The 12,387-nt window shown below is 39.0% G+C and overlaps 2 protein-coding genes across 2 annotated transcripts in view; both read right to left on the bottom strand.

Moving 5' to 3' along the window:
- LOC145479758 (uncharacterized) overlaps positions 1-12,387 on the bottom strand; it is a 307,549-nt gene that overhangs the window by 259,953 nt on the left and 35,209 nt on the right. The window lies entirely within an intron of this gene.
- Positions 1-12,387, bottom strand: part of LOC145479330 (isocitrate dehydrogenase [NADP] cytoplasmic-like) — a 111,930-nt gene that overhangs the window by 67,691 nt on the left and 31,852 nt on the right. The window contains exon 4 of the mRNA XM_081457671.1: positions 11,827-11,987. Within this exon, the coding sequence (XP_081313797.1) occupies positions 11,827-11,987 (161 nt within the window). The remainder of the gene's footprint in view (positions 1-11,826; positions 11,988-12,387) is intronic.

Here is a 12,387-nt window from a genome sequence, read left to right on the forward strand (position 1 = left end):
ACTTGCTTGCCACACTAGGTGGAGGAAATAAATTCACCAAGCTGGATATGTCACAGGCATACCAACAGTTATTATTAGATGAGGAATTGAAGAAATTCACTACAATCAACACTCACAAGGGACTCTATCAATATAATAGACTACCCTTTGGGGTTTCATCAGCACCTGGAATTTTCCAACATACAATGGAGAATTTATTGCAAGGCATCCCCTATGTTGTCATGCAAGTTGATGACATCTTAGTCAGCGGCAAGGACGACCCAGATCATCTAGCCAACCTAGAAGCAGTGCTTAGTCAGCTCTTCACAGCAGGATTAAAGCTACATTTGGCAAAATGTCTGTTCGTGCAACCTGAAGTCATGTACTGTGGGTACATAATCAGTGGCAAGCTTTCCTGGGCATGCTCAATTATTACCATAGATTCTTACTTGATGTAGCAACCATCCTGGAGCCTTTACACCAGCTCTTAAGGAATGGATCAACATGGCAGTGGCAAAAGGAACAACAGGAGGCCTTTGCAAAATCTAAGGAGCTGTTGCAGTGAGTTGAGCTACTAGTACATTTTGACCCAGTCAAGGAACTTGTACTTGCCACTGATGTTTCCGATTATGGTGTGTTTATCCCACAAACTGGAAGGAAAAACTGAATGTCCAATAGGATACATGTCCAGATCTCTAAACGGAGCTGAAAGAAATTATTTGACCTTAGAGAAGGACATGCTAGCCATAATCTTTGGAGTTAGGAAGTTCCATCAGTTTCTTTATGGACACTCATTCACTATCAAGACGGATCATAAACCTTTGGAGGGTTTGTTGAATGAGAAGAAAGAGATTCCAGCGCTTGCTGCATCGCGAACCCAGTGATGGGCACTGACTTTGTCTGCTTACGAGTACAAGATATCATACAAGGCTGGTCAGACCAATGGTAATGCAGATGGCTTAAGTAGGCTACGCTTGCCTGAGATGCCCGAGTCAGTCCCAGTTCCTGGTGAAACAATCTTGTTAATGGAACATTTGGAAGGTACACCTCTACATAGTAGCCACATCAAAGAGTGGACCAAGAGGGATCCAGTCCTCTCGCAGGTGCTACGCTTCATCTTAGAAGGATGGCCAACCAAAAACAACTCTGAAGAGCTAAATCCTTACTTCACCAAGCAAAGTGAATTAAGCGTAGAAGATGGCTGTGTACTTTGGGGTGCCAGAGTGGTTGTACCCCGACAAGGAAGATCGAAAATACTCACTGAGCTGCATGAGGCCCACCCGAGCGAATCGCGAATGAAAGCGTTGGCACAAAGCTATGTATGGTGGCCAGGCATGGATCAGGAGATTGTGAAGAAAGTGATGGGCTGGGACAAATGTCAGTCAAACCAGAGTGCACCCACAGAAGCACCATTACACCCCTGGGAGTGGGCAGGACTCCCCTGGTCAAGAATTTACATTGACTATGCAGGGCCTTACAAAAAAGAAATGTTCCTTGTAGTCATGGATGCATACTCGAAGTGTTTGGAAATGCATCGCATGAAGTCTATCACGTCAACTGCCACAAATGAAAAGCTGACAGAGATGTTTGTTACACATGGCCTACTAACAACACTCGTTAGCGACAATGGTAGCAATTTTACCAGCTCAGAATTCCAGGAGTTCATGAAAAAGAATGGAATCAAACACATCAAAGTGGCACCAAGTGTCCAAACAAAGTTATCACAATTCCTCCTTAGTTACTGCACCACCCCTCATAGTACGACCGGAGTTCCACCAGCAGAAGTACTCATGAATCAGAGATTGCACACACAGCTGAATCAGCTTGTTCCAAGCATAGCAAATCGCGTTAGGAATAAACAGTCCCAGCAGAAAGCAGCACATGATTACCATGCTAAGGAGACGGAGATTCTAGAGAGCCAGACTGTTTATGTCAAGGATTTCCGGAACAAGAAGGCCTGGACGCCAGGGACTGTCGTGGAGAAAACTGGTCCAGTGTCAGCTCGCGTTCAGCTGGACAACGGGACAGTCATCTGGCAGCACTAAGACCATGTTCGAAGCCATGAGAATGATGTGGCAGAGGAGCCAGTTACAAGTGTGACACCCAGTGTGACACTGTTGGTCTTGCCTGAATGTGATGCAACACCACCCACCCCTGGTGTTTGTGACCAACTTGAGGTTCCTTAGTCTCCACCAGCATCACCTACTCAGACACCCATTAAAACAAGTTCTCTGGGGACACACCCTGTGCAGAAAAGGGCCAGACCTGGAAACCTGAAAGACTACCTGTGTGAATCGTGACTTTATCACAGGGACTGTGGTTGAAAGAGAGGACAAATAGTTTTTGATTTAGTTGTTCCAATTTACATGAGGAGTTTATGGATGAATAACGTGTAATTCTAGAGGGGAGGAATGTTGTGATTGGCGTTTCTCCATGATCATGTGATGTACATGTATTCATGCTTTACTGAATTAATGAGTGTATGTTTGGATTCACTTGTGGCTGGTCATTACAGTTAGAATGATATTGTAACTCACATACCTTTCCGTTTATCAGTACCCCACATTCTATTTTGTGTTAAATCGTACTGTAGCTTGAAATTTATGTCAATTGTCATCCGAGGGCTGTCCGAGGACTGAAATTTTAGGCTAGTAGCAAACTTCCCCAACTCCGTCCAGGAAAAGTTTTTCACTTGCATCACGTGCGAATTGCACACACAACAATTTGTGGTGTTGTGGCACGAACATATTTCTGCTCTTGAACAAACTCGCTTGTCTACTGTTTGTGAAGTATTTTTAATGATAGTAAAGCATGTTTCCTTAAAATAATTTGTGCCTGGAGATTACTTTGTTTATATCAACAGAATTTGGTCAGAAATGTTTCTGGGTTGGCATTGCATACGATGACTTCGATTAAACAAACATGGACAGAATGTTGTTTTTGTTTTCTTGACAATTTGACATAGAGACAATTTCTAACCATAAGTAGTTATTCGCTTGCTTTGAATTATATTATCTATATCCAGTTCACAGATGATTAATTAGAATCATTGTTATTGCTTTCAAGTGCTTATGGTACGATATAATTTTCACTCTTTAGCTGATCGCGTGCTAAGTCAGTGACCCTTCGATTGAAAAGTTGAGTGCTTGAATTAAAAGTTTGGCTAACCATTCAAATATTTGAGGTCATCCGTTTGAACACATGATGAGCTAACCGTTCAAACGCTTCAAGTCATCCGTTCCAAAATTTTTGCTAGCCGTTTTAACGCTTGAAGTTATCTGTTCGAAAATTTTTGCCAGCCATTCTCACATTTCCAGTCATTTGTTCGAAAATTTTCGCTAATGGTTCAAATGCTTTGCCAAGCCGTTTGCTGAGATTCAGTAACCATTAAAACGTTTCTGGAAAACATTGAAACGGTTTTAAAGGTGTTTACTATCTGTTTGTTATCCGTTTATCATCCGTTAATTTTAGCCTGTTTAACGGATAGGAGCTAATGCACATTTTCCTGTGTAAGGTCACAAATGTGTTCAGTGCGGCTTCTGTAATGACAAAACACCAGGTTCAGATGGCCTCACGATCAAATTCTACCACCTCTTTTGGAGCTGTATTGGTAAGTATGTCGTTGACAGCTTCAACTACGCCTTTCATGAAGGCAGTTTGTCAATCTCTCAAAAGCTCAGCATCATTTTGCCAATACCTAAGAAAAATTAAAGTCTAGAACATTTAAAGAACTGGAGACCCATCTCATTATTTGCTAAACACAGACTATAAATCGCAACCAAAACCATAGCAGTACGTCTGGAAAAAGTTTTGCCCTCGATCATTCATCCGTGCCAAACAGGGTATATTAAAGGAAGATATATATGAGAATGTATTAGACTTATTTCAGACACGATGTTGTTTGCAAAGCAGAGAAATATCCCCAGTGCTGTGGTTTTTCTTGACTTCAAACAAGCATTCGATAACCTCCAAAAATGTTTAAAAGCTGGGTCGGCGTATTCTATCACAACATTTCTAGTTTTATTCTAAACAATGGTTTAACCAGTGAGCACTTTTGCATGCAGTGAAGTGTCAGACAAGGCTGTCTGCTGTCCAGCCTACTTTTTAAACTCGTGGATACGCGAAGCGTAGAAACGTGTTTCTTGCGGGGACTCCGATATGCAAATGTGTCACTCACTCACTCACTCACTCACTCACTCAGGTGTAGACACTGTTCGTAATTAGTCGGCCCGAACGAGAGCGCCCGAGGCCGACGCCATGTTGGAATAGTAAGCGAGCCCGACGCCATATTGGAATAGTAACCGTGCAATCAGCGCGAGCCTCGCTATTGTGTTTGCGCGGTTACTACTCAAAGGATGTATCGTGCCAGCCTGAATTGATGATTTTGTAGCTTTTACACGACCAGTAATGTTAGGTGTTTCGCTAAACTGAAGTGGAGTTGACTACGAATGTTCGAATTAGTACTATGGCCAACTTGAGCGCTGAATTTCATGAGCATTTGACTCATCCAGGCGTTCAAAATGACTAGGAGATGAGCATTTGTTTGCTGGAAAGTGACCTACTGATGTGGTAAGCTTTGATGAGAATGTGTATTATTCGAGGACCTTATTGAACTTATATGAGCGAAACGAAAACTTCTCAATGAACGAAACCAGGACAAACATTGGCACCATTATATAATATTGTAATTTTATAATTAGTAACATCTAAACCTGAGGCCAGCCGAAATATTGTTTTGAATATACCTTGTGTCAGCGTTGCAGTAGTCTTTGACTTATTATCGTTTTACTTTTCAAGTTTGGCTGATTAGATCTCCTGTGAGATCCAACTGTCAATCGAGTAGTCCACGTTCAACCGACATCAAGTCAAGTTTAGAGTAAAGTTGTGTTCTCTATACTTGTCTTGTTTATCTTAGTATTATATTGATCTGAACTCTGAGTGGGTTGTGAAATGCACATAAACTTGGAAAAAATTCCCAAATACTTGATTTTGATAATCTTAAATGATTTTTACCTTGTCTTGTGTTTACACTTTTGCTTCCTGATTGAAAAGATAACAAATGGAAAGAAACCCCTCTGTGAGCTCGTAGGAGCACATATTTATGGATGGACAGATTTTTTGGATCAACACTGAAAATGCTTGCAAATGAGGCTACTTATTTTGATGTACTTCACATGCAATATATATATAGAGAGACAAGCGGTTCTACATTGGAAAAGAAGTGCTGTCTCATAACAATTCTTACTTATAGCCTTGAGTGAAATGCAATGAAAAAGGTCTGTAAGCTCGTACAACTTGAATACTTGTAAATTTCCCCAGCAGGTAGACAAACATCAACATCAAGATCTGGGTGTGTGTGTGTGTGTGTGTCGGGGGGAGGAGGAGGAGAGTACTCTATGATTTCTTTGGCACGAGTGTCCTCTGTGACCCAAGAACCCTTAGCCTTTACCACTCTCTGTTCAGCTGCAATTTTGCCACCCTAACTATTCTGTAATATGTGTGCAACAAAAGCCAACGAAAAAAGCCTACGCTTTGTGAGATAAGTGCGACCATGCGTGGTACGAACGCGGCTTGTTTTAACAGCCTTTAAAAATACACCAATAATTGCAAGTTCACCAACATGTTTCATCTCTATATTACTTAATCCACGAGTTTGACGATAGGTCTCCTTTGATTGTCATTGGTATAGAGATTCTTAGCTGCACAATAAGACGCTCGCGTTCCATCAAAGGGCTTGAAATTGAACCCAGGAAGATGTGTAAAACTGGCACAGTATGTGGATGATACCAGCATTATTGTTAGAGATGCTCAATCCATTCACAATCTCTTTGACCTGCTTGCAGTGTTCGAAAAGTGTTCAGGGCTGAAAATAAACCAATCAAAATCAGGACTGCTACAGTTAGGATCAAAACATTTCTGTAAAGATAAAATTTTAAATCTGACTCTGCTTGATGAACCTACACTTGGTGTTTAATTCTCTCATGACGAAAAGAAGGCTGAACAAAAAAACTTCTTCGACAAGCTGGATCCTTTGAAAAAAATTCTTAATATATGGTCATCAAGAGACATCACACTCTATGGAAGAATCAAATTAGGTAACACTTAAGCGCTTTCAAAACTGACACTTGTTTGCAGCGCACTTAAAACTTCAGTATCGTTTTCGGATAATGTCAACAAAATAATATCTAATTAAATATGGAAATACAAACAGCCAAAAATTAAGAAATCCACTATTATGAAAAGTAAAGAAGGCGGACTCAAAATGACAGATTTTACAACATTTGATAAGGCATTAAACTTATGTTGGGTGAAGCGTCTTTGCTCACCTGATGAGTCCCTGTGGAAGAAAATTCCAAACTTTTTGCTTCCTAATGTAGGTGGTTCATTACTCTTTCAGTGCAATTACGACATCAAGTATGTGAAACTAAAATAATGACAATTTTCTGAATTTCTATATGAATTTAATCGCGTACTGGCAAAATTTAAACGTCACTGTGCCGCAATGAAAATTGGATACTCTGAACCAAATCATCTGGAATAACAGGTTTATAAAAGTTGGTAAACTGTCGGGGTTTTATGAAAACTAGCATCATGCTGGCATTGAAAAGCTGTCCAGTCTGTTAGACAAGAATAAGAACCAATTTCTTACTTTCAATGGTTTTCAGCAAAAATTTCAACTAAAATGCAACTTCTTACAGTATTATGGCTTGCTGTCTACAATACCCCAGCAATAGAAAGATATGATAAAGCATCCTAATTCACAAGAATCCGCTGCTTCTACCATTGACATCGATAGATTGCCTTACAAAACACTCTACAATTTAACAATTTCAAGCAAGAACCTTCCTCCCCCAACTTCTGACAGCCAACTTATAATTACCACTTGTGGCTTCGTCAGCAACAAAAGACACGTAATATACTCATTGCCATTTCAAGTCATGTGTCACACTCACAGTCACACTTGTTTTGCTTTCTTCATTACGTTCTTCCCCACGGATTTCCAAGCAAAAGAGAGACAGCTTGCAGTCTATTGAGGACATCAAGATCAACAATGTTTAGCTGCTCTTGTGGAGTCTAGCAGCCCCTCTAAAGAACGATCTTGTTGGACATTCCAGGACCATGGACTTGGTTTTCAGCCTGACTCTCCCCACAAGCCCGTCTCTCCTGTTTGGTTTTACTTCGAGAATGTGACCAAGGGGCCACAAGTCTTCTACCATGAGTACAATGTCTCCAGTTTCAAAATAACACCTTTATCTTTGCAGTGATTGCCTTCTCGCTTATAGCAATTAAACTCCCAGATACCGACTTTTCAAAACAAACTCCAACCGAATGGAATAAAACTAAGCATAAGCTCACAAGTACGCATTGCGGACCTATTTTTTATAAGTGTCCAAGTCCTCAGTTCATGCAACATGCTTGTGTTTAAATCAAGTGTGACAACAAATAACAGGCTTAGAACGTTGAAGTGACGGGTTTCAGTCACGTAGAAAAATCTAAAGATGACAATGAGTGGATTAAAAACTAACCTCTAAAGCACATTTTCTGCAAATATGCAAACAGGTATAAAACTCACAAAAACAAGAAGATCTGTTAGATCTTATAACCACGCTTTTAAAATTTAACTGTTTTCTTAGCACTACAGTCGCAATGCAGTGCACATTCCAAAGTAGTCCTTGATGATTCATTTATTACTGTAGACATCACATCACTTGATCAACACAAACTGTATTATTGCACTATCAGTCATAGCCGTTGTGAAATCTCCGATAACGTAATGGTCTTAATCACTTTTCTCGGGTTATGTATGGGCATGAATGATATAAACGATTCGATAATAATGCTATTAACAACAGCTTTCTTTATTAAAAGTCACAATTAAATTTAATTGGTTTTTCAATAAGTAAAGGGGTAGCAAAGTAGTCACACGAGCCACATAATTCAAGAATTACATTATCCACGGCTACCTTTAGTATGGTGGTTATTTCCCTACCAATGACGTAATCCTTGCATGTTCTGACACATTCTTTGCTTGGCTTGCAAATATTTAATTTTCCTTCTGATCTATGAACTCGCTGTGATGAAACAGCCAAAGAATTCACTTCATTTGCCTAAACCCACAAGCAATACTCGCAAAATTGTAAATAAATTAATGACCGTTGCGTCTGGAGAAATAAATTTGCAAAGTAAACAAGATCTTATTTGTCATGTAGTGAAAGTGAAAGCTGCAATATCAGCGCATTCCATGGTTGACGTAATACTTTTTTTTTTAGCATATTTGTTATCCCCTTCGAATCTAACGCTTCAATAAAACCAAAAGAAAACATATTTTACACACAATAAAGAAAACAATATCCATAACATTGTCCCTGTATTAATGTTTCAACAGCTTTTAGTGAATAAACATTACAGGTTGCGTGATTCAAAATTTGGCCGAGAGGAAGTTTGGGTCTGATCACCGACAAAACTAAAGAAACAAGAAGATCTTTTAGATCTTACAAACGCGCTTTTCAAAGTTAACTGTTTTGGTGGCACTACAGTCGCAATGCAGTGCACATTCCAAAGCAGTCCTTGATGACTTATTGAGTTCTTAAGACCAACATCACTTGATCAGCACAACCTGTATTATTGCAACTTCAGTCATAGCTGTTGTGAAATTTCCAATGACGTAATGGTCTTATTCTGGAACTTTCTTTGGGATATGTATGGGCATGAACGATATGAACAATACAATAATAACACTATTAACAACAGCTTTCTTTCTTAAAAGTCATGATTAAATTTAATTGGTGTTTTCCACGAGTAAAGAGCTAGCAAAGTAGTCACATGAGTCACATAATTCACAACTTCCGTTATCCACAGCTACCTTTAGTATGGTGGTTATTTCCCTACCAATGACATAATCCTTACACGTTCTGACATGTTCTTTGCTTGGCTTGCAAATATTTAATTTTCCTTCTGATCACCGAACTCGCCGCGATGAAACAGCCAAAGAATTTACTTCATTTGCCTAAAACCACAAGAAATACTCGCAAAATTGCAAATAAATTAATGACCGTCGCTTCTGGCGAAATCAACTTGCAAAGTAAACACGATGTTATTTGCCATGTAGTGAAAGTGAAAGCTGCAACGTCAGCGCATTCTATCGCTGACGTAATACCTTTTTTTTAGCGTATTTATTTATTCAATTGGGATCCAACACTTCAATAAAACCAAAAGAAAATATATTTTACCCACAATAAAGAAAACAATATCCGTAACATTGTCCGTGTATCAATTTTTGAACAGCTTTAGGCGAATAAACATCAAAGGTTGTGTGATTCAAAATTTGGCCGAGAGGGAGTTTGGGTCTGGTCACCAACAAGAAAAATAAATAAATAAACCACAGGTAGAACATGAACCGCGCTCAGCCCATGGCTGTGCGGTTCATTAATATTGTTAGGGCTATTGTCAATACCTCACTGTATATTATATACCACCATTAGTCAGATCAGGGCATCAGGCCAGATCAAATTGCATTTATAATGCTACCAGAATTGTATGCTTGTATTCTTTTTAATCAGTTTGCATGTTATTTTTAGCATGAGAGTAGCCCGTGTACAGGCTAGCTTGAGGGCATGGTCTAAACTTTGAAGCAATACGCAAATTATCCAGAACTTATTCTCACTGACTGGTTTTTGATTCCTCTGATATCACTCTTACTTCATTCCATGAAATAAAGCAACAAACAGCAGATTTAAGCTTAAGTTGTCTTAAATACAGAGCCACATAAGTGACATGGAATTTGAAAGTGTGTGACCTGTGTTAGGAAACCTTTTTGATAAAGGATTGTAAATACTGAAGTCCCAAAAAAATAAATGTAACCATAACATAAGTAAAATCTAGGAATCACAATTAGCCAATTAAAAACTATCATGTAATGTGCATTTTCCAAGAGTAAGCAAACAGGTATAAATTACAAAAAGACAATTGTCGATAAGGGTTGAATCGGCCCAGATCGAGGCAGATTGAGTTTTATTCGCTAAACTAACAGAAGTAAAAATCTATCCTGTCTACTTGATCTACATGTAGCATTACACTTGTTTGTTTTGGCCATGGATTTCTTCACACTAAACAAGTGACACAAGGCAGCCCAGGTTGGGGCCTTTAATTTAATTGATTCTGTGACATTGATGAAGTCTGTTGAGTCTTCAAGATATGACTCCTGTTCTTTTGCTATGGGTTGAAGGAGTTTGTCTACAAATGCAAACAGCCTTTCAGTCAGACCATCAAATCCAGATATTATGGGTCTTCCAACTGGAGTTGGTTTGTGAATTTTTGTAAGCGTGTAGAACACTGGTGTATGACACAGGTTAGGTGTTTTGATAAAACCATAGGTTGGCCATGTCGTCAATATAGTCATGCTGGTGATGTAATCTATTTTTAGAAACTGTGTGTGATGCTTCTGTTGTACCCTTAGGAATGTCTTTAAACCATAGGACTTTCAAAGGGTTTGTAGTGTTCAAGGCTGTCTACCCGATTTGTCCTTCTAGAATTTTATTGTAAGTGTTTAAGACAACCGTTCATGTTCCCTTGTCTACTTTATTTAAAATTGATGTTGGGATCTTCTTGTAGTATTTTCAACCCCTTTTGTTCTGTGTTAGGCAGATTGTCTTTAAGCTTTGTAAGTTGTATTTTGGCAAATTGAGCTTTAACCTCTTCTAAGTATCTTTCAAGAGCCACTGGTGGTTGGACCAGCCGAATCTAGCTTTGTACGATGACAAAGAGTGGCACACATTAATTTTTCTTTCTGCAGGAAAAATATGCATAATTTATCATTCATGCCAGACCATAGTGGTCGAGCTCTACGCTTAACGAAGACCCAGATCTAGAGGAACATATTTCAAAACACAAATAATAGAATCGCAGTTCGCATAACACCATATGGAACGACTCAATGTGTAGATACAGAAGAGAATTGTTGACACAGAAAACATAATTTGCAATGAATAATCAAATACAGGGGCAACAAAACAACAGCGATGTTTTGGCAAACATATTATTGAGAACATGTTGAACACAATTCGTAACATCAAAAACACCAGTGAAAGCATTAAAAACTGCATTGGCAAACAGCATAACTAAATCTCAAACTTAAATTTGGCAGTAATCATCCCTCAAATTTTTGTAGGGGGTCTTCGTTTTCATAGTGGGTCTTCGGGTCTTCGGTTTCGGGGTCTTTTTTTGACACTACCCTTGGAAATTCAGAAACCTACAGTTGTAATTGGCTTCCTGGCTGACGTCACAGCTACATTACATGTAGGTCCCAGATCTCCTTTCAAGAAGCCATGAACCAGAACATTGCAGCTCCAAACCTTCCTAAATTCATGAGGATTTGATGGATTCAATCAAATTTTTTTAATCTTCACCAAATTAAGTATTCTTTTCAAAAAGAAATAGAACATATTTGAGGTTAGAGGCACTTTAAGAAAGCACACAAGAGGTGTAGAAATATATTTGGTTCAGATTTTTCATAGGTTTGCTCATTCTAATTCTGGTTCATCAAAAACCTGAATAATTGACAGTCAATTTCATTCCTTTGCATTATAAATCCTTAGCTTCAGTAATACCTTGATCTTTGCTGCAAAACCATACAAAATAGCTCAATTGAAAGAGAACAAAACAAAGGCTACTAGATAGCAAGGAATGTCTTTCTGTTCCTATGCAACTCTTCAAATCAAGTAAGACATACATTGACCTGTTCACCATGCCTTGTTCTTGTCTTTCATTTACATAATTATTGCATTTCAGACAGTGTTGAGGTTAACATGTTATTTAAATACTTATAAGTATTTGCTTGTTACAATGTACCTGATCACCATGAGCATGCCTTCCAATCACAATTGGCTTCACCCATCCCGGAACCAGTCTAGGAACTTTCTGGCAAATTATTGGCTCTCGGAATACAGTACCCCCCAATATGTTACGAATTGTGCCATTGGGACTACGCCACATCTTCTTCAAATTGAATTCTACAAAACAGACATTGAGGAAACAATGACAATGTTATGACAAAATATTCTTGTTCCCAGATCTCACGTGAGAGAAGCTGAAGGTAAGATCTGGTCAAATCCAATTTGTACCATGTAATCACCTGTCAGGAATGTGACAGGTGAGGAAGAGTGCATGCCAAAAATAAAGTCCCAAAATGGTGGAACAAAAGCCTCAGAACCTCAGGGGCGTAAAATTTATAGGTCAAGCAACGTTCCAGTATTTTAGTGTTAAGGTAAGTTAAGTGTGAGTTTGCTTCTGAGTTAAGGTTAGCTATCAAGTATTGTAAGTGGCATCCTTGCTCGTCATTGAAGACTTTACGCATGGCCAAGGCGCACTTGTCAGATATTAAATTTGACTGCACTTTGAAGTTTTCCTTAA

The sequence above is a fragment of the Orbicella franksi genome, chromosome 1 (genome assembly GCF_964199315.1).
Source record: "Orbicella franksi chromosome 1, jaOrbFran1.1, whole genome shotgun sequence".
Lineage (NCBI taxonomy): Eukaryota > Metazoa > Cnidaria > Anthozoa > Scleractinia > Merulinidae > Orbicella > Orbicella franksi.